Raw genomic sequence first — 23,333 nt, 5'->3', positions numbered from 1 at the left:
GGGGCACGAACCCGTGTCCCCTGCATCGGCAGGCGGACTCTCAACCACTGCGCCACCAGGGGAGCCCCCATGAACCTGTTTTTAAAAGCCCTCACAAGTGATTCAAATGTGTACAGTACATCTTGGTTGATAATCATCAGATTAGAGCAAGGAAAGAATCTTAGGGCATGAGAAGGACTTTAAATAGGATATACTGGGAGGCTCATTTGTGTAATCTCTATTGTTGTAAAAGTGCCATAAGCAATGATATCTAGAAAGTATCACATATAGAACCATGGAAAGAATTATGTATGCCCTAAAATTTTTATTATTTCATTGAATCCTTCTTGAATCATTGGATTTAAGAAACACCTTTCCCTCTTATTGCACTGAATACTCTAAAGTTACATTTTAATTTATTTGTATAGGATCAGGCTGGCCATTTTCATCAAGTGTGGTATGATGACCCTCAGAGCATTTCTCTAAAGGCAGCATATGTACAAAACCGTGGCTTACTCAGCATTGGCATGTGGCATGCAAACTGTCTTGACTACTCTGGAGATGCTATGGACAAACAGCAAACTGAAGAAATGTGGAAAGCTTTAAAACCAAAGCTGTGACAGAGATAACATCTTTTGTTAAACTATTAAGGTTTAGAAAAATAATCTGTTTAAACAGATCTAGTTTCCTGAAGAGATTAAAAAATATATACCTTTTTTCAAATTTCTATATATTTTAGTTATTAGTGTACACAAAAACTGATAAAGAATAAAGAAATGCTTTGATTGTTTGAATTTGAAAAATACATACCTATTTATATCTTCAGTGTACCACAACATAAAGGTAAGAAACAAGTCAACCTACCATATCAAATATTCCTCTGTATGATGTTTAATATTATAGTTGGGAACAACTGCTTTCACAATTTTATTATGTTAAATTTCCTCCATATTAAAATATATGCTTACCAATCAATGCTAATTTCTAAAATATGTATAATTTGAAGTAGAAATTTTTTGCTTAGAAATACATTTTTAAAAATTTAGTCTTTGGAAATCAGTTTGCTCTATATTTTTTATTCAATAAATCTAAATTTAAAACCTGCAATTTTGTGTCTTTAGGTTCATTTGATGCAAATCATTTTTCTCCTTCCTGATTCCATATAGCACTCATGTTCTCTGAGTCACCTGAATTAAACTCACTTATGCCTCCAGAGGGGGGGGAAATAATGAATATAAAGGATCAAAATACTTAGAAAATACAAGAAGATAACTTAGTAGTAATATTTTGAATTAGTAGGTTAGAGCCACCTAATATTTTCCAACTAAATTATTTTTTTGAGGTTATATCTGAAATGTTTATGAAAAACTTGGTGTTGAACCCGATTCTATTCATTGGCATTTACCCTTCCAATTATTAATATTCCTTCATTTACGGACATCTATAATATATTTCTTGGTTAGTTTTGTTTCCATGGTTAAATTTTTTCATTTTCTATATCTGCATTTTACTTTTAATTATCTAAAGACACTGGTTTCTCAACTGTTTTTTTCTTTCTAAAAGAGACATTTTGTGCAAAGAAATGTACAGAGGTCTCAGTTTCCTTTCTCAAGGCAATTAAGAAGAATATTGTGTAGAACTTATATTAGTTCCTATAAATACTTAGATTAGAAATCTGCATCCTTAAACTCTGGATTTACATAAATCCTGCCTTCCCTGTACATTTTTCCCTCTCCAAATTGGAATAAAGGACAATTCAGTCATGTGTTATGAGAATATTTCATTTCCTACTTGCACAATTATTTACGGCAAAGTAAAACCAACCATTTTCCATAGTACTTGCTGAATTACTGCTGTCTCTGTATTTTTAAAATAAATTTTAAAAATTTAAATTCTTAGTACTAATCTCTACATAGCTGTAGATGCAAGTTAGATTCATATTTATTAAAATATATGATTTTTCATATTATAGTCATTCTAGGTATTACATTTTAAGACTATTAAAAAATGAAAATAATGAAATATAGTACTGTAAAACAATATGTTACGCATCTGAAACCTTCAAAAATAGTCAAATAGACACGATTTTGCTTTTTTACGTCTAATATTTCATGAAACACTGTATAATAAACACATGAAAAAGGAAAAGATGTAAAAGTTATAATTTATATGAAAACAAGGAGAACAACGGTTAAACAAATCTGTTCAAGTAAGTTTTTTAACAAATAAAAATTTTAAGTTAACATACCTTATTGATATTGAAAAGATGTATTAAATTTCTTCTGTGCCAGTTCAGCTTTCAATGTGCGTAAATCTGAAACTGCTTGTTTTCTCATCTATAAAAGAACAACTGACTTTCAAAAATGAACTTTCATCTTACCTTTCTAAAATTATATAATCGTCATACAAATACGGGTTTTTATAACAGCTTTCATGTCTTCTCTCATTTGCCTTCAATGCCTTCACTTGCACTGGATTACTATGGTAAATGTGTAGTTCATAAGTCCCTTTGAATACGCATGCTAGATATGCTACCAAATAATTTCATTTATTAGTATATAGGCATGATAAAATTAAACGGTTCTAAAAACTAGAGTGAGAAAGAATTTTATCTTTTGCTTATTTCAAAATCTGTTCTCATTGTGCAAAGAAAGTAGTAAAAACAAAAACAAAAAACCTCTGCCTCCTAAAAAAAATTCCAAAAGACCTTAATTCCCAGCCCTTAGAAACTGAATAAGTACTTAAGAAATATAAGTGTGGCAAGTGCTCTTCTAAGTGTACTATGATACTTTCAAATTTTTAATTGAAGCAGATACTGTTATTTCTCCCCATTTTACAGTTGAGGAAGCTGAGATGCCTAGAAGTTAAGTAACTTGCTCAAGGCATAAAACTAGTAAGTGGCACAGCCAGGATTCAAACTTAAACCATCTGGTACCAGAGCTCTTGCTATTCCAAGTATTGTCTGTGGACCAGCAGCATAAGCATCACCTGGGAGTTTGTTAGTACTGAAGACTTTCAGGCCTCCCCTCAGACCTACTGAGTCAGATCCTGCTAATTTTAACAGGATCCCCAGGTGACATTACATTGAAATTTGAGAAGCACTGATTGTGCTATATTATCTTGAACATGGTTGCAACAGTCAAGCTAGGTTTTCTGCCCCTTAGTTCTGTATCTTATGGGTAGTTTGGGGTAAATCATTCAGAAATCAATAAAAAATTCTTATAATGTTTACTATGTGACAATTAGGCACTATGGTTAAATGTAGGATTTTTCCCCCCCAGTGCATAAGCTGAAAACTTGGTTCTCTTTTTTTCCATTTGTGTTTCCTGTTTTTTTCACTAATAATTCTAATTTGGGTTCAAAACATTTATATGTAATATTTATACAGTTAAAATATACAAAAATGGTAAGAACTAATTTGTATGCTTTCCAGAAGAAAAGAGCATTGAGAGAGTTATAAATGAAGGCACTGGAGGTATTTTTATTACTCCCTTCTACCCATCCAACTATCCTTAAGGGGACAAGTTTCCACATTTGATTTCTCTCCTTTCTTTTGAATGCACAGGAGTTTTCATTCACTGAATGAACTATTTTTTTGAGTGCAGACTGTATAAGAATGTTAAATAACTCCTTTTTTTTGGTTTAAAATTGTCCTTTGCCTTTTTCCTTTTCTGTTTAAGTTTTAAGCTTCTCAGCACTGAGCCAGGATTTAGCCTTGAGTATGAGGCTAGTGAAAATAATCTAGAAGTGCACTGTCCAGTAGAGTATCTACTTGCCACATGTAACTATTTAAATTGAAATTAACTAAAATTAAATCTAAAATTCAATTCCTCAGTCACACAACAATCTACATCCTTATGTGGCTAGTGGCTACCTTATCAGACAGTGCAGGTATGAAACATTTCCACCATCACAGAGAGTTGTATTGGACAGTGCTAATTCTACATAGGGGTCATTTTTCTGGGTCATAAAGCTACTTCTGATAAAGAGGTGAATCGAGAGCATTCATATAACATTATATATATATATATATATACGAAAATAACCAGAGAGAATGAGATAATTACTCAAGAGAGGACAAAAAATTAAAATTAAATGGGAGCTCAGAGAGCTCAGTGGTTTGTCAGACTTATTTATGAACAACTCTAATGTAGGAATATTACTTCTTTCAAAATATTTTATGGAGACTCTACTGATTCACAAGGTTCTTTTACTTTATTTTTTAGTGAAATTTTATTCAATTTTACTTTGGCCTTGTTAGGAATCTTTTCACAGAATTTCATTATTATTGCATTTTTTTTCATTCATCCTTTCTATTTTTTAATTTTTATTTTTTTTGAATTTTATTAAAATTTTTTTTATAGAGCAGGTTCTTATTAGTTATCCATTTTATACATATTAGCGTATATATGACAATCCCAATCTCTCAATTGATCCCACCAACCCCCACCACCACTTCCCCTTTGATGTCCATACATTTGTTCTCTACATCTGTGTCTCAATTTCTGCCCTGCAAACCAGTTCATCTGTACCATTTTTCTAGGTTCCACATATATGCGTTAATATATGATATTCTTTTTCTCTTTCTGACTTACTTCACTCTGTATGACAGTCTCTAGATTCATCCATGTCTCTACAAATGACCCAATTGCGTTCCTTTTTACGGCTAATATTCCATTGTATATATGTACCACATCTTCTTTATCCATTCATTTGTTGATGGGCATTTAGGTTGCTTCTATGACCTATAGTAAATAGTGCTGCAATTAACATTGGGGTGAATGTGCCTTTTTTAATTATGGTTTTCTCTGGGTATATGCCCAGTAGTAGGATTGCTGGGTCATATAGTAATTCTATTTTTAGTTTTCTAAGGAACTTCCATACTGTTCTCCATAGTGGCTGTATCAATTTACATTCCCACCAACAGTGCAAGAGGGTTCCCTTTTCTCCACACCCTCTCCAGCATTTGTTGTTTGTAGATTTTCTGAGGATGCCCATTCTAACTGGTGTGAGGTGATACCTCACTGTAGTTTTGATTTGCATTTCTCTAATAATTAGTGTTGTTGAGCAGCATTTCAAGTGCTTCCTGGCCATCTGTATGTCTTCTTTGGAGAAATGTCTATTTAGGTCTTCTGCCCATTTTTGGATTGGGTTCTTTGTTTTTTCGATATTGAGCTACTTGTAAATTTTGGAGATTAATCCTTTGTCAGTTGCTTCATTTGCAAATATTTTCTCCCATTCTGAGGGTTGTCTTTTGGTCTTGTTTATGGTTTCCTTTGCTGTGCAAAAGCTTTGAAGTTTCATTAGGTCCCATTTGTTTATTTTTGTTTTTATTTCCATTTCCCTAGGAGGTGGGTCAAACAGGATCTTGCTGTGATTTATGTCATAATGTTCTACTTATGTTTTCCTCTAAGAGTTTTATAGTGTCTGGCCTTACATCAAGCTCTTTAATCCATTTTGAGTTTATTTTTGTATACGCTGTTGGGGAGTATTCTAATTTCATTATTTTACATGTAGCTGTCCAATTTTCCCAGCACCACTTATTGAAGAGGCTGTCTTTTCTCTATTGTATATTCTTGTCTCCTTTGTCAAAAATAAGGTGACCACAGGTGTGTAGGTTTCTCTCTGCGCTTTCTATCCTATTCCATTGATCTATATTTCTGTTTTTGTGCCAGTACCATATTGTCTTGATTACTGTAGCTTTGTAGTATAGTCTGAAGTCAGGGAGTCTGATTCCTCCAGCTCCGTTTTTTATCCCTCAAAAATGCTTTGGCTATTCGGGGTCTTTTGTGTCTCCATACAAATTTTAAGATTTTTTTGTTCTAGTTCTGTAAAAAATGCCATTGGTGATTTGATAGGGATTGCACTGAATCTGTAGATTGCTTTGGGTAGTATAGTCATTTTCACAATATTGATTCTTCCAATCCAAGAACATGGTATATCTCTCGATCTGTTTGTATCATCTTTAATTTCTTTTATTAGTGTCTTATAGTTTTCTGCATAAAGGTCTTTTGTCTCCCTGGGTAGGTGTATTCCTAGGTATTTTATTCTTTTCGTTGCAATAGTAAATGGGAGTGTTTCCTTAAATTCTCCTTCAGATTTTTCATCATTAGTGTAGAGGAATGCAAGAAATTTCTGCGCATTAATTTTGTATGCTGCAGATTTACCAAATTCATTTATTAGCTCTAGTAGTTTTCTGGTGGCATCTTTAGGATTCTCTATGTATAGTGTCATGTCATCTGCAAACAGTGACAGTTTTACTTCTTCTCTTCCAGTCTGTATTCCTTTTATTCCTTTTTCTTCTCTGACTGCTGTGGTAGGACTTCCAAAACTATGTTGAATAATAGTGGCCAGACTGGACATCCTTGTCTTGTTCCTGATCTTAGAGGAAATGCTCTGTTTTTCATCATTGAGGATGATGTTTGCTGTGTGTTTGTCATATATGGCCTTTATTATGTTGAGGAAGGTTCCCTCTGTGCCCACTTTCTGGAGTGTTTTTTATCAAAAATGGGTGCTGAATTTTGTCAAAAGCTTTTTCTGCATCTATTGAGAGGATCATACATTTTTTCTTCTTCAATTTGTTAATATGGTGTATCACATTGATTGATTTGTGTATATTGAAGAATCCTTGTGTCCCTGGGATAAATCCTACTTGATCATGGTGTATGATCCTTTTAATGTGCTGTTGGATTCTGTTTGCTAGTATTTTGTTGAGGATTTTTGCATCTATATTCATCAGTGATATTGGTCTGTAATTTTCTTTTTTTGTAGTAACTTTGTCTGGTTTTGGTATCAGGGTGATGGTGGCCTCATAGAATGAGTTCGGGAGTGTTCCTTCCTCTGCAACTTTTTGGAAGAGTTTGAGAAGGATGGGTGTTGGCTCTTCTTTAAATGTTTGAGAGAATTCACCTGTGAAGCCATCTGATCCTGGACTTTTGTTTGTTGGAAGATTTTTAATCAAATTTTCAATTTCATTACTTGTGATTGGTCTGTTCATATTTTCTATTTCTTCCTGGCTCAGTCTTGGAAGGTTATACCTTTTTAAGAATTTGTCCATTTCTTCCAGGTTGTCCATTTTGTTGGCATAGATTTGCTTGTAGTAGTCTCTTAGGATGCTTTGTATTTCTGCAGTGTCTGTTGTAACTTCCTTTTTTATTTCTAGTTTTATTGAATTGAGTCCTCTCCCTCTTTTTCTTGATGAGTCTGGCTAATGGTTTATCAATTTTGTTTGTCCTCTCAAACAACCAGCTTTTAGTTTTATTGGTCTTTGCCATTGTTTTCTTTGTTTCTATTTCATTTATTTCTGCTCTGATCTTTATGATTTCTTTCCTTCTGCTAACTTTGGGTTTTGTTTGTTCTTCTTTCTCTAAGTTCCCTTAGGTGTAAGGTTAGATTGTTTATTTGAGATTTTTCTTGTTTCCTGAGGTAGGCTTGTATAGCTATAAACTTCCCTCTTAGAACTGCTTTTGCTTCATCCCATAGGTTTTGGATCATCGTGTTTACATTGTCATTTGTCTCTAGATATTTTTTGATTTCCTCTTTGTTTTCTTCAGTGATGTCTTGGTTATTTAATAATGTATTGTTTAGCCTCCATGTGTTTGTGTTTTTTACGATTTTTTCCCTGTAATTGATTTCTAATCTCAGAGTGTTGTGGTCAGAGAAAATGCTTGATATCATTTCAGTTTTCTCAAATTTACTGAGGCCTGATTTGTGACCCAAGATATGATCTATCCTGGAGAATGTTCCGTGTGCACTTGAGAAGAAAGTATAATCTGCAGTTTTGGGATGGAATGTCCTATAAATATCAATTAAACCTACCTGGTCTATTGTGTCATTTAAAGCTCGTGTTTCCTTATTAATTTTCTTTTTGGATGATCTGTCTGTTGGTGTAAGTCAGGTGTTAAAATTCCCCACTATTATTGTGTTACTGTTGATTTCCTCTTTTATAGGTGTTAGCAGTTGCCTTACATATTGATGTGCTTCTATGTTGGGTGCATACATATTTATAATTGTTATACCTTCTTCTTGGATTGATCCTTTGATCATTATATAGTGTCCTTCTTTGTCTCTTGTAATAGTCTTTATTTTAAAGTCTATTTTGTGTGATATGAGTATTGCTACTCCAGCTTTCTTTTGATTTCCAGTTGCATGGAATATCTTTATCCATCCCCTCACTTTCAGTCTGTATGTGTCCCTAGGTCTGGAGTGGGTCTCTTGTAGACAGCATATATATGGGTCTTGTTTTTGTATCCATTCAGCAAGCCTGTGTCTTTTGGTTGGAGCATTTATTCCATTCATGTTTAAGGTAATTATCGATATGTATGCTCCTATTACCATTTTCTTAATTGTTTTGTGTTTGTTTTTGTAGGTCCTTTTCTTCTCTTGTGTTTCCCACTTAGAGAAGTTCCTTTAACATTTGTTGTAGAGCTGGTTTGGTGGTGGTGAATTCTCTTAGCTTTTGCTTATCTGTAAAGCTTTTGATTTCTCCATTGAATCTGAATGAGGTCCTTGCCGGCTAGAGTAATCTTGGTTGTAGGTTCTTCCCTTTCATCACTTTAAATATGTCATGCCACTCGCTTCTGGCTTGTAGAGTTTCTGCTGAGAAATCAGTTGTTAACCTTATGGGAATTCCCTTGTATGTTATTTGTCATTTTTCCCTTGCTGCTTCCAATAATTTTTCTTTGCCTTTAATTTTTGCCAATTTGATTACTATGTGTCTCAGCATGTTTCTCCTTGGATTTATCCTGTATAGGACTCTCTGCGCTTCCTGGACATGGGTGACTATTTCCTTTTCCATGCTAGGGAAGTTTTCAAGTATAATCTCCTAAAATATTTTACTGGGTCCTTGCTGTCTCTCTTCTCCTTCTGGGTCCCCTGTAATGCGAATGTTAATACGTTTAATGTTGTTCCAGAGGTCTTTTTGGCTGTCTTCATTTCTTTTCATTCTTTTTTCTTTATTCTGTATTATGACAGTGATTTCCACCATTCTATCTTCCAGGTCACTTAACCATTCTTCTGCCTCAGTTATTCTGCTATTGATTCCTTCTAGTGTATTTTTAATTTCAGTTATTGTATTCTTCACCTCTGTTTGTTTGTTCTTTAATCCTTCTGGTCTCTGTTAAACATTTCTTGCATCCTCTTGATCTTTGCCTCCATTCTTTTTCTGAGGTCCTGGATCATCTTCACTATCATTATTCTGAATTATTTTTCTCAAAGGTTTCCTATCTCCACTTCATTTAGTTGTTTTTCTGGGGTTTTATCTTGTTCCTTCATCTGGTACATAGCTCTCTGCCTTTTCACCTTGTCTATCTGTGAATGTTGTTTTTGCTTCTGCTGTCTGCCCTCTGGTGGATAACGTTATCTAAGAGGCTTGTGCAAGTTTCCTGATGGGAGGGACTGGTGGTGGGTAGTGCTGGCTGTTGCTCTGGTGGGCAGAGCTCAATAAAACTTTAATCTACTTGTCTGCTGATGGGTGGGGCTGGGTTCCTTCCCTGTTGGTTGTATGGCCTGAGGGGACCCAACACTGGAGCTTACCCAGGCTCTGTGGCGGGGTTAATGGTGGACTCTGGAAGGGCTCACGCCAAGGAGTACTTCCCAGAATTTCTGCTTCCAGTGTCCTTGTCCTCATGGTGAGACACAGCCACTCCTTGCCTCTAGGAGACCCTCCAACACTAGCAGGTAGGTCTGGTTCAGTCTCCTATGGGGTCACCGCTCCTTCCCCTGGGTCCCCACGCGCACAACACTTTGTATGTGCCCTCCAAGAGTGCAGTTTCTGTTTCCCCCAGTCCTGTCGAAATCCTGCAATGAAATCCCTCTAGCCTTCAAAGTCTGTTTCTCCTCCTCCTGTTGCCGGAACCCCAGGTTGGGAAGCCTGACCTGGGGCTCAGAACCTTCATTCCAGTGGGTGGACTTCTGTGGTATAAGTGTTCTCCAGTTTGTGAGTCATGCACCCAGCAGTTATGGGATTTGATTTTATTGTGATTATGCCCCTACTACCTTCTCATTGTGGCTTCTCCTTTGTCTCTGGATGTGGGGTTTCTTTTTTGGTGAGTTACAGTGTCTTCCTGTCAATGATTGTTCAGCAGTTAGTTGTGATTCTCATGCTCTTGCAAAGGGGAGTGAGAGTACGTCCTTCTACTCCACCATCTTGAACCCATCTTCCATTCATGCTCTTGTTTTTGTTAAGGTAACAATTTTAAGACAGTCAGTCCTTACTACCCTTATGCTACTGACAGCCAAAGTTAAAACACCATAATATTTTATTTCAAGATAAATGTTATAATCTAATTAGGGAATGCAAAATACCTTAATTTCTGTTATCCGTTTCATTTTGTCACTATCCAATTTTCTAAGTTGGTCAATAGCATGCTGTACTTCAGTGATCTGAATGATAAGGTAATTCTGTATGAGACATATAAAGACATCTTTGTTTAGTATAACATCTATTCATTTTTAATTTTAATTGCCTGCCAATACAAACTACAAAGTGTTATCAAATATTAAAAAGGAAATCATGAAAATAACCCATTCCATAAAATAAACTTATTGCTTTGGATTAAATTACTATTGAACTGTTGATTTCTTATGTTTTAGGGACCACTTTCCTTTCTGTTTTACTACCATTTTCATGTGTTATAAAAATAAATATGTATTTGTAAAAGTTACCATTAAATTAGCACCATAAAAACCAACAACTATTACTATAAGAGGAATACATTAGATTAAGATACTTAGCAAGGCTTCAGAAACTGGCATAATGGTTTATCAGTGGAATCATATTAGAATTACTTAAAAATATTTAATAATGAAATACTGTATTTTATAAGAAAATGTTTAATGTGAGAAAACCTATTCTAGAAGCCTTTTGGTTACTTTTGTTCAGAAAAGTTTGTGAGCTGTAATAGTCAACAAAGAAATTATTTAAGCTGCTTTTGTGAAAAAAACATATATTGAACTTGAGAAAACAGTAAGATAAAAAGTTTCAATAATGCTTAAAACAAAGTATCAGCTAATAAGAAAAAACTTTTACTTGAACTTATTTGGATTTTATATTAAATTGATCTAAAATCATAAACTTTTACTCATAGAAACAGAAGAGGTTGGTGGCTCTGGCAGAAGCAGGAGGTGGGGATTAGGGGAAATGGGTGACAGTGGTCAAATGTATAAACTTGTAGTAAGTTCTAGGGATGTAATATATAGCATGGCAATTATAGTTAACAATGCTGTACTGTATATTTGAAAGTTGCTAAGAGAGTAGATCTTAAAAGTTCTGATCACACCCAAAAATAACTATGTGAGGTGATGGATGTTAACTAAACTTATTGTGGTGTCCATTTTACAACATAAACATATGTCTTAACATTATGTTTCTACTTTAAACTAATACAATGTTATATACAATGTATATACAATGTTTCTACTTTAAACTAATACAATGTTATATGTCAATTATATCTCAATAAAACTGGGAAAAAAGTAAACTTTTAATATTTCATCATGTCTACAGTTAAATCTATACTCAATTATAATTAACATATTATAAAATCTATTTTGGATAAGTGGTATCAACAAGCAAAAATTAAACTGATAAATGGCCTTTGGAATTTGTTGTTTAATTATATGGTAGAATTACTCAACTAAAAAATAAACTTCATGTTTCTCATCTGTCAAGATTGAAGACTATCTCAAGAAAATGAATTGAACAAAATTTAATATAATTTATAATTTATTTAGAATATCACTACCTATAGATTCTGTGGTTATCAAACTGTGCTTCCCACCCCCAACTGAAAGAAAAGAAATGTATTACTCACTATTACTCCCTTGCCATACTTCATTAGGTATTTCTCTCTTACCCATAGAATCTTGACCCTTTCCCCTGGTACAGAGGTAGATCCTAATTAGGCTAAGTCAGGATATAGCATTCGCTGGTAACTATGATCAGTCCAGGGTAGGCTTGGTTGATCCCCGACCAGGCCAAAGGGAAAGTTTTATATAGTCCATGCGTCTAGAAGAGGTTGTCTCTTGTTTTGGAGGCATATATCCCTACTTACCATTGGTAACTCTGTTGCTACCCTGAGGAAAAGCAGTCTTAGAATGAAGCCAACACCGAAAATAATAGGGAGGAAATATCAGAAGTACCTAGGCCCTTAAAGACATCATTAAGCGGCTGATTGTATCTCCTCAGCATGAGATCATGAATTTACTTATTGTTTAAGCCAGGTTAAGCTGAGGTTTTGTTACCTGTAGCCCCAAACATCCTAGATATGATCATACTAACAATTACAAAGCATGTATTTTAAATAGAACTTCTCTAACAGAATGTGAACATATTTAGTAGTACCTTAGAGTCTGTGACGGTTGCCAGATTCTTTGGTCTCATCTTGATCTCCCTGGCTTCAAGCTGAATGAGCAATTTTTTATAGTAAAGTTCCAAATCTTCTCGAAGTTTTGTTAGAATCTCCTCCAATGATGCTGTAACTTTCTTTGTTTCAAAGTACTTTTTCTTCCAAACATCACAGGCTATTTAAAAAAAACAAAAGCAAAGGCTATAGTTTGTTTAAACTTTTCAACCTGCAAAGGACCCTAGAGTTAATTTAAACCATTCCGCTCTCCTCTCCTTCCTCTCTTATATTCTGAGGAAATTAGAGTTAAGAGTAAAATGTTTATTGGATAATAAAAGGACTTGCTTATAAATACAGTAAAATACTGATAAATCCAGGAACCAAAATCAAGTTCTTCTTTAAGCTTGTAATTTGTTTAGAAAATCTTTCTTCAAAATACTACCTATAGCAAGAAGTGTATACTTTTTTATTTTTATTTTTTTGCAGTAGGCAGGACTCTCACTGTTGTGGCCTCTCCCATTGTGGAACACAGGCTCCGGACATGCAGGCTCAGTGGCCATGGCTCACGGGCCCAGCCGCTCCGCAGCATGTGGGGTCTTCCCGGACCGGGGCACAAACCCATGTCCCCTGCACTGGCAAGTGGACTCTCAACCACTGTGCCACCAGGGAAGCCCAAGAAGTGTATACTTTTTATTTCAATTACTTTTATCTATAATCTGATTTGAATTCACTATTTATATAATTAAAGCTATGAAAGAAAAGGTAAAATATATTTTTTCAGATTTTCCTTATTTTTCATCCCCAAAATGATTTGTTTTGTGTAATCAGCTGATTCTGATTCATCATTTATCCACATTATTCCAGGTATATCCCCAAACTTCTGTAGGGCAGAATTTCTTAAACCTGAGACTTCTGGTTTATAAAATTAGAAATTAAACTTTGCCAGTTTAGGGAATCACTTTGACACCAATGAGATTCTAAATATAAACTTAATTGGAACACAAACTGCATGCTAGTATACCAGAATATGCTTATGTTTCTTTTTTTAAGATTATCGAAGAAACAAAAACACCAAATTTTAAAATTCTATATTATAAATTGATTTAATTAAAAATATAAAACTATGGGGCTTCCCTGGTGGCGCAGTGGTTGAGAGTCTGCCTGCCGATGCAGGGGACACAGGTTCGTGCCCCGGTCCGGGAAGATCCCACATGCCATGGAGCGGCTAGACCCGTGAGCCATGGCCGCTGAGCCTGCGCGTCCGGAGCCTGTGCTCCGCAATGGGAGAGGCCACAACAGTGAGAGGCCCTCGTATCGCAAAAATAAATAAATAAACAAACAAATATATATATATATATATATAACTATATGGAACTTTTAACTCAAGATTTTAACTATTTTCCTCAGCCCTATATCCAATCCCTCTGCAAGTTTTACTGGTACCACTGCCAAAATACTTTGAGCATCTGGCACATTATCCCTTCTTCAATGCTACATTCCTAGGCAATCCACTATCATCTTTTGAAAGCTGTATTATTTTTCTAACAGTCTCTCTGCTTCCATACTTGCCCCTCTACAGGCTATTCCATACCGCAATCATCCTGATCTTTTTAAGATATTTTAAAAATCACATAAATCCTTAGTTTAAAAATCCTCTTATGTCTTCCCGTATTACTTGTATTGATAATAAAATCCAAACTCCTTGAATTGGCCTATCTTTTCCTTGCTGATCTTTTGATTTTCTCCCTCTACATTCCTCCTTATTTATCACATTCCAGCCATACTGGTCTTAGTTCAGGTCCTTAATTCTGCAAGCTTATTTCTATCTCTGTACCTTGACTTTTAGTGTTCCTCCTGTTTGGACTCTTTTTACCCTGTCTCTTCACATGCTTACCATTTTATTAATCAAGTCTTAGTGATATCTGCTCAAAGAAGCCTTCCTTGAAAGCCCTAGCTAAACCATCTCTCCTGCCCCACTGTTCTTTACTGCACTCTTTTAATTGACTTTTCAGCTCTGATCAGTAGCTGACATTGTCTTACTTATTTATTGTCGGTCTCCTCCCATTAGAGGCAAGCTCCTTAATGACAGGGCTATGTTTGTCTTGTTTACTGCTGTATCCTCAGCATTTAAAACAATGCTGAGAACTGAGGTATATAGTAGGCTCAATAAATATTTGATGGCTGATGCATACCTTTTATCTTGAAACATTCCTGTTGAAATAGAAAGTGACCAATGATTCTCATTTTATAAATAGAAGGAGTGCGGCACAAAGAGGAGAAATAACTTGCCTAAGTATAAGATTATTCTAGTATTAGAATCACTGTCCTGTGATTTCTAATCCATTGCTCAGTACCGTCTGATAAAATTGCTCTTTTAACAGCACAACAAGGCCAAATCACTGCCACCACTTCTGGGACACACTTTAATATTATGAGGTAGAACATTAAGAAATACCTCCTGACATTGTCTATAACCTCTAGTCAGATCTAGTACTGAAGCAATAATTTTGCTGTAAATTGAGAATCCTAAAGGCAGTTAATTCCATATATACCTTTTACCCTTTTTATCCTCAAATAGAACGCAAAATGCAGGCCTCTCAAATTATTTAATCTCTCTCAAACCATTAGCCTATACTTTCTCCACCCTGGCTCATTTTTCCATTTCTACCAGTTCTAACAACATTGTTTCTAATTCTATTGCAAGGAAACCGTCTATTTTTCCTACCTCATTTCTCTCATTTATTCACTCATCCAGTCAGTTTAGCAAAGCAGACACACACACATACCAACAAAATTGAGCACCTAGGGGACACTAAGGGACTGAAAGAAGGCTTCGAGAGTGGTATCTTAGCTGAGATTGAATGACTGGTAGGAAATAACCAGGAACTGGGAAGAAGTGGGTAGAAGGAGAAGATAGGAAAAGAAGATTTAGGTGGCAGAGGGGAAAGAATGCCTGAAGGCCTACAGCCAAGAGTAGGCACACTTCAGATTCTAGTACATCTACCACTTTTCCTGCAAGCCTTTCTTGACCTCTTCCATCTAATTTAGGTGTTCTTCCTCTGTACTCCTATGTATAGAATTTGTAATTCCTTTATCATAGCAGTTATCAGTATGTATCACTACCGCTTAGCTTGATCATCATTTTCCCACTGGACCATAAGCATTTTGGAGGCAGGGACAAGATTATGTTGGCCTATTAGTATCACCTCAGCCCCTGGAACAGTGACTAAGTTCAGTAGGCCCTTAATAAATACTTATTTAATAAATGAATGTTGAAATAAATAAACAAATGTCCACTTTAAAAAATAATTGAATTTTAATAAAAGGCATGTTGCATTTATTGTATAGAGTTGAACAATGATTTCATCTTTCTTATAGTGAATTTCTATTAGTGTACCACTTAAACTACAACAGTAAAATAGTAAATATTATCATTTTTATCATTTATTCCAAAGGCATAAATTCTGTAAAACTTGAGTTTCCTTTATAGTGATAAAAGATATGTAATAAACTTTACCATGATATTGCTTTAATTTGCCTTGTTCCAATAGCCTTTCAACTTTTTTTATTAGTTCTTCTTTAATTCTTTCCAGATATCTTCTTTCTTCCTTTACTTGTTTCATTTTTTTCGATAATATTCTCTCCTAGAAGATTATAACCCATACTCATCAATGTCCAAAAGCTAAAAGATGGCTCATATCCTAAAATATAGAGTATAAAACTAAAAAATGCTTACAACAGCAAGTATGAATTTTACCCCAAACTCTGGTTTTCTGGCTGCAGTACAGCATGTGCCACTATGGAAAACACTGAGGAGTCATTTCAGTATCTATAGGGGATTTATATATATATATATATAAACAATACAGTATGTCTCTTCTGCATTTATATACATGTATGGAAACTAGGCAAAGCTCATGTAGTTATACCTCTTGTTTTAATTCTTTAAGTAAATTCATCTTGGGACCAAAGTTATTGTACTTAAATCTTACATGGAAAAATGTATATTTTAGAGTACATATTTAAAAAGCAGAAATAATATTAGTGACACACATATGCAGTAATCGACATAACAGTCATAGACTTTAAAATACTTTAACTTCTTGTAGTAAAACATATATAATTGACCATTTTAACCATATTTAAATGTACAGTTCAATGGCGCTGCATGCATTCATAATGTTCTGCAACAACCACCACCCCTTTATCGCCAAAACTTTATCTTCCCAAACTGAAACTGTGTATGCATTAAACAATTAACTCCTCATTAACATTATTTAACTTTACCTCACAGAATCATCTATACTTACATCTGTACTTATGGTATCATCATACTTACTCTAAATCTGTAATAACGATATATCAGTTATTCCTGGAGAAAGCAGGTTGACAAGGAACTGAAGGAAAATCAATAAGGTCTGGTAGGCTGATGCACTCTTTTTTACCTAGCTGTAAGCAAACATGATAATCAGTAAGAGCTGGTAGGGTTACACATTGTTTTTCACCTATTTGTAAACATCTGGTAATGCACAACAGTAATGCATTTTTTTACTTGTATGGTGATGAACTCCCAAATCTGTCTTTATAACTATACACCCTCTCTTGTGCTCTAGCTTCTCCATTCCACTGGATATTACTTGGACATTATACCACAGGAGCTTCAAACTTAAAATTCAAAAAGAAGAAAAAAAAAGAATCCATATTCCTTTCTAAACATGATTTCCTTTCAAGATTTCTGATTTCAGTTACTTGTTATGGCAACTTTTAAATGTTTCTAAGATGGCTATTGAATTTTTTTCATTTTGAGCCAATTTTGATCATGTATATTTGCTTAGAAAATTGGAGATCCTAGCATATTTTCAAATTTTAGCATACATTTTATTCTCATAAATTTTATCACCTCTGCATTTGTGTTATATTGCCTTCATCTCACCTAATTTTTGTGTTTATACTCTTTTTTTGATAAACTACCTCAAGCCTTACCAATGTTAATGTTTCTGCCACTACCACTTTATAGACCTTGACTTGTTTTCAATTCTGCCAGGCTTTTAACTTCTGTAACTTATTAGCTTCTACTTTTATCTTCATTAATCCCTTACCCCTACTTTGTTTTATTATTCTTTTTCTATTTTATTGCATTGACCTTAACTTACAAGGTCAGGTTCCCACAGGATAATGGCAGCCACTAAAATCTCTCCACGCATGCTCTCAACTACTATAAAAAGAAAGCAAATACAATCACCCATAATTTATATCTGTAGAATAACTAGGACACAGAATCCTCTAATTTACATATACTTTAATTTACATGTAAGTGGAGCAATAAACACCCTAGACCAGCAGAGTGTGCTTAGGAGCTCACACCTGAGCAGAGTCTGATGGGAACTATGCATTAAAGAGCACAATACACAGATAACACAGTAAACATCAACCACAATTTAGTCTTAAAGGAGAAGGTCCTGCATGTGGTGGAAGAATACTGAGTAAGGGTACCAAATGGTAAATCAAAGCTCTTTCTATGAGGAATCTAAAAGAAAGGGGCTTTTAAAATGCAGGGGGCCAGAGGTGGTAATTATGGGAAAACACAGCTACTGGGTGAAAGGAAAATTCTTTGGAAGCAAGAGATGTTCCTCAGGGCTAGGTGGTAAGAGAAAAGAAGGTGGTCAAGTTAAGAGTTCTGCTGAATTAAATTAGCAGGAAAGAATACAAAGAAAAAAGACCACTTCCCTTAAGGCCCCATTTATTTAAAAATACATAAATAAATAACTGCATTTCACTAAAACAACAGGAGAGAGCTTTCCTAATCTATTGATACAAGCTAAAATAAACCACCAGAACACCTGTTTCTCTATAAGAACACCTGTTACTGATTCAGAAAAATCCAACACAAATAAACATAGACAAAATCTACAACATAATATAGCATCCATACAAAGTTACTTTTTGAAAACCCTCAAAACTGACAACTAAAACAAAACAAAACCAGCAGTCAGGAAGCAGAGAAAAAATTAACAATATTCCCAACATAGATTAAATTAAATTAAATCAAATCATTTTAGGTATTAATGAACACCACAAATCACAAATTTAGAAACTCCGAATAAAAATGGAAAAATAACAGGAAGATTTAAAATGGAAACTGACCAAACTGAAGAAAGAAATTAAAGAAAAAACAAAAGTGTCTCAGAAATGAATAACATGTATCCAAAAAGGAACAGATATAACCAAAAATACAGTAAGTATAATAGAGAACAGAAATAAAAGGAATAAAGAAAATTAAACATAAAGAAAATAGTAAACTAGATCATAGAGAAAGTAGTAGAGATAAAAGGTAAAGAAGAACTAGGATAAGACCAATTGAGGTCTCTGAAAAAAAAACACCCAAAAAACCATGGAATGGATCTGCTATTTATATTGTTTTCTAGAGTTATAATTTCTTGAAATAAAAGAAGTCCTGATTTTCATACTGAAAGGGCCCACTGGGTACCCATAAAAACCAGACCTAGAACTCTCAACTGAAATATAGCCCGATAAAACTACTACACATTAAAGGAATCCTCTGGCCTTCCAGACAAAAATAAACAAGCCAATTTACAAAGGAAAGAAAATCAGTTTGCCATCATACTTCTTAACAGTAACATATAAAACATCAGTAGACCAACATTTTAATAAACTCAAGGAAAACTTGTGTAAGCCAAGGATGTTACAGCCAATCAAGCTATCCTTCAAGTACCAAGGCTCTAAAGCAGGGATGAGCAAACTTCTGTAAAAGACCTCAGAGTAAATAATTTAGGTTTTGTGGGCCACATATGGCATTTGTCATAATTCTTATTTTTTTCAACTTTTTAAAAATGTAAAAAACATTTTTAGGTCCCATGCTTCACAAAACAAGCTGTGGGCCTTGTCTGCCTATTCCTGCTCTAGACAAAATTTTAAATATGTAAGAAGTAAGGGAATATCGTACCTGGGAGCTTTTTTTTTAATAAGTAGGGCTTTACCCAATGAAGAAATGATTGAAAAATCTTGTGTAAAAGAACTGGCAGTAAGTGTTGAACATATTTAATTATAGATCTAAGACTAAAACAAAGGTGAGGAGGATAAGACAAGAAGCACAGCCCATAAATGTTCTGTTCTTTTACAAAGTAGAAATAACACAACTAAAAGTACATGAGAGGAGAAAGGAGGGGGAAAGATGACTTTTTAATTGCCTTGAATTTAAAGATAGGAGTCAGAGGATAATTTAAGAGGTAATAAATCAAAATCAGAAGCATAAATTTTAAAAAAAGGAAAAAGGAGGGTTAGGAATACTAGCATAAATTTGTATCAGTATAAAGGTAAACACTAGAATGAGATTCAGATTTCCTAAATAGCAGGAGTTGGGGGGAGTGCAAATAAACCACATAGTAACACATAGTAACTATAACATAAAGTAAAATGAGAAATCTGAGCTCAAATATATCAGTCCTATCAAAAACATAAATGGACATAACTCATCTACTAAATGAAAACGACTTTCAGACTGGCTTACAAAGGGAAACCCAACTCTAGCGTGTCTGTTAAAGACATACCTAAAACAAAGCAATTCAGAAAAGTTGGGGAAAAAAGTAGAGGAGGAATATAGGGGTATACCAAATAAATGTAAACAAAAAGAAAGGAGAGGTTAGTATCTTGATATGCAGTAAGGGAGAATTCAGGTCAAAAAAGCATTTAATGAGTCAAAGAAGGGCACTTCATAATGCAAAAGTGATAATATTACTATTTGCATGAGAACAACTTTGTGCCAAATAATACATAGAAATCTAAATAAATCAAAAACCACAGGAGATGTAAGGATAAACAGTAAAATACTAATAACAGAAGATTCTAATATATCTATTCTCAGTCCAAGACATAGAAAGAAAAATGTAGAAAAAAAAGGATATGGAACACTTAAACAACATATTAAACAATGTAGATTATAGACAAGGCACAGAGTAGGGGAAGATATTTGCAATGCACATAAGCATCAAAGGACTACCCTCCAAAGTATATTAAAAACTCCTACTAATCAGAAATATATGGCAGACAACACAATAGAAATACTTGAAAAGATAGTTCTCCAATAAAGTTATCAAAATGGAGTCTATAAAATATAAAAATATGATCAACTGTATGGGTAATCTGGGAAATGAAAATTCAAACCACAGTGAAATAGCATTAAATACCCACCAGCTGGAAAAATTTTAAAGTGTGAAGACAGCATATTTTATTAATATCTAGCAACAATAAAACAATTATTTGCTGAATATGGTATGCCTCTGCTCCAAAACTCAAAGGCTCTGAGCTGTGATTCTCCTCTTAGGACTTGTCTCAGACTCCATTCAGCATTCCAACCAACATATCATATATAACCAACAACCAACAACCAACATATGTATTCTAACATACCAAGCATCACTGGACCAGATGGATATTAGCACACAACTGGCAGCATTGCTTGCTGTGCCTCTCGGATCACCTTGTGAGCCTTCTCTTGCTCTGGGCCCACTCAAAGTTGGCAGTCTTTTAGATTACTTGATTAAAAAAAAAAAAAAAGACTGGAGCCATGCATCCGAATGCAGTAAATCTCCAAATTCCAAACAGGTCCATCAAGTGACTCATTCTTCATGGTAGCTGGGGCAAGATACAAAAACCTGGTTTTTACTTTAAAGGGCATACCACATGTCCCAGATCATGAAACTCCCAGAAATTTCACTGAATTGGCAGGCTCCTGAATTTTGAGGTTTATCTCCCCTTCTCTAACATTTAAGGTTAGAAAATTTAAGACATTTTAATCTGCAGTTCCATTTCAATTTCAGTATAAATATTATGGTGCAATACCACATCTAAAAAAATGCAGCACTATTTACAATAGCCAGGTCATGGAAGCAACCTAAATGCCCATCAACAGATGAATGGATAAAGAAGATGTGGTACATGTATACAACGGAATATTACTCAGCCATAAAAAGGAACAAAAATTGGGTCATTTGTAGAGATGTGGATGGAGCTAGAGACTGTCATACAGAGTGAAGTAAGTCAGAAAGAGAAAAACAAATATCGTATATTAATGCATATATGTGGAATCTAGAAAAATGGTACAGATGAACTGGTTTGTAAAGCAGAAATAGAGACACAGATGTAGAGAAAAAATGTATGGACACAAAGCGGGGAAAGCGGTGGGGGGGTGGTGGTGGTGGGATGAATTGGGAGATTGGGATTGACATATATACACTAATATGTATAAAATAGCTAACTAATAAGAACCTGCTGTATAAAAAAATAAATTAAAAATTTTTTAAAATTTAAAAGTCATACCTGATTGTCCTCTCTTCTAATGATATTAGTTCTATCATCTTCATTTTTCCAAAGAAACTGACTTAAAGGGGAATGACAGATTTGTAAGTCATATTAAAAAAGATTCCATGAATATTAACTTTTCATGTTTTTTATTTAATATTCTATAAACATAAATATAACATAAAAAATTTTTAAAGTCTGCTTGAAACCATTATATTATCTTTCAAACTCATTAATTATCAACATAAACTACATTTAGCATGAGTTATAAAATAATATTTCATTATATTATAGCTAAGTTCAAATCATAGTCCAATGTCTATAGCAAGGTAAAATAACTGGAAATTTTGTAAACATACTTTGCTTATAGTTCTTTTGTGAATAATTGTTTATAAAATTCCTTATCTTAATTTCAGAAGACTACATGCAAAACTGTTGTCTAAGTACTATAATTTTGAATGAAATGATACCAATGTGAAACTCAAGCATGATTAGTTTACTCAAAACCAGGAATACAAAAGAGGCAGAAAAATTAATTCTAAGAAAGGCAAATGAAGACAGAAAATTTTCTGTCATTAGGTTGCCCCTGATGACAAAAGGATTACAACAGAATAAATTTAAGCAACAAATTACCCCTCATTATGTTGGAAGGGAATATTAGTATCTAACAGTAAACATCAGAATCAAGGTAATTTTAATTAAAAATGTCACTAACTTCACTCATATCTTTGTTCTAATTAGAAGTCTTTATAACAGTACCCTGGATATCTCACTCTTTCTTATAGTCTAGATCATGACATGTAGAATTAACATCCATATTAATTACCTTTTTTTGCCGCTAAAATAATCATTATCTGAATCTTTCTGTGATCCTGGCAATTCAGAATTTCCAATTTGATTATTTCCAGTCTGATTTTCATTTGGAGTGGCTTTTCCCCCAGCTGATGATGCCCATCCATAGCAAAGAAAGTTCATAATATTAAGAAAATACTAAAATAAAATTTTGTTTTTTTATGTATATACTATATACTCTTATCCCATGTTTCAGAATCTCTATGAACTTTACTCTCCCAAACTGAATTTCATGAAACTTTATGCAAAAGGAGAATTCTTTGGTAAATTCAGTTTGGGAAAAATTGGATTAAGCAATCCTAACAGAACACAAACCCCCCCCCCCACATATTGTTTTTATGTACAATATGAATCTGCAAGAGGGGTAAGTTGGGTTTTATTCAAACTTTGCTGTCTTCATAAAGCTTTTGCCAAAAGCATCTTTTAAAAGAGTATTCTGAGGATCCTTCTCTGGATAGTGCTGAGTATAAATACAGAGCATATAATGCCATTTGTTATTTCACATACATTTTCATTTATAAAATCTCCCTTCATTTTAACAGAATTTCTCCATATAAGAAAACCACACCATGTCTTTAAAACATTAACTCTAATGTTCCACATGATCTACATGAACAAGAGATCCGTGAACCTGGTAGTGTTAATACAGATTTTTTTCCCTTGGGGAAATCAATTTTTTTTAATTTAGAAAAAATTGGAGTCATATTAGTGTTTGAAAAGTCATTTTACAAGAGTTGCCACAGTATTTTGCAACCTGAAGCCCATATTGGTTTAGTTTTAGTCAGGTTGCTACCACTTATTTCCTATCTGGCACTGGACTTAGTCATTTAAAGACAACAA

General features: G+C 34.2%; 2 protein-coding genes across 2 annotated transcripts in view; one reads left to right on the top strand and one right to left on the bottom strand.

The window, feature by feature from the left end:
• The window catches only part of CTBS (chitobiase), a 13,414-nt gene extending 12,806 nt beyond the window's left edge, over window positions 1-608 (top strand). Inside the window, 1 exon segment of the mRNA XM_007472070.1 lies at window positions 408-608. Within this exon segment, the coding sequence (XP_007472132.1) occupies window positions 408-608 (201 nt within the window).
• A 1,620-nt stretch (window positions 609-2,228) lies between these two features.
• SPATA1 (spermatogenesis associated 1) overlaps window positions 2,229-23,333 on the bottom strand; it is a 38,687-nt gene continuing 17,582 nt past the window's right edge. The window contains 8 exon segments of the mRNA XM_007472198.1: window positions 2,229-2,315; window positions 10,285-10,380; window positions 12,323-12,501; window positions 15,841-15,962; window positions 16,659-16,711; window positions 16,713-16,772; window positions 21,660-21,720; window positions 22,468-22,582. Coding sequence (XP_007472260.1) covers window positions 2,229-2,315; window positions 10,285-10,380; window positions 12,323-12,501; window positions 15,841-15,962; window positions 16,659-16,711; window positions 16,713-16,772; window positions 21,660-21,720; window positions 22,468-22,582 — 773 coding nt within the window.

The sequence above is a fragment of the Lipotes vexillifer genome, unplaced genomic scaffold (genome assembly GCF_000442215.2).
Source record: "Lipotes vexillifer unplaced genomic scaffold, Lipotes_vexillifer_v1.1 scaffold250, whole genome shotgun sequence".
Taxonomy (NCBI): Eukaryota; Metazoa; Chordata; class Mammalia; order Artiodactyla; family Lipotidae; genus Lipotes; species Lipotes vexillifer.
This window is presented reverse-complemented; position numbering and strand designations above follow the sequence as displayed.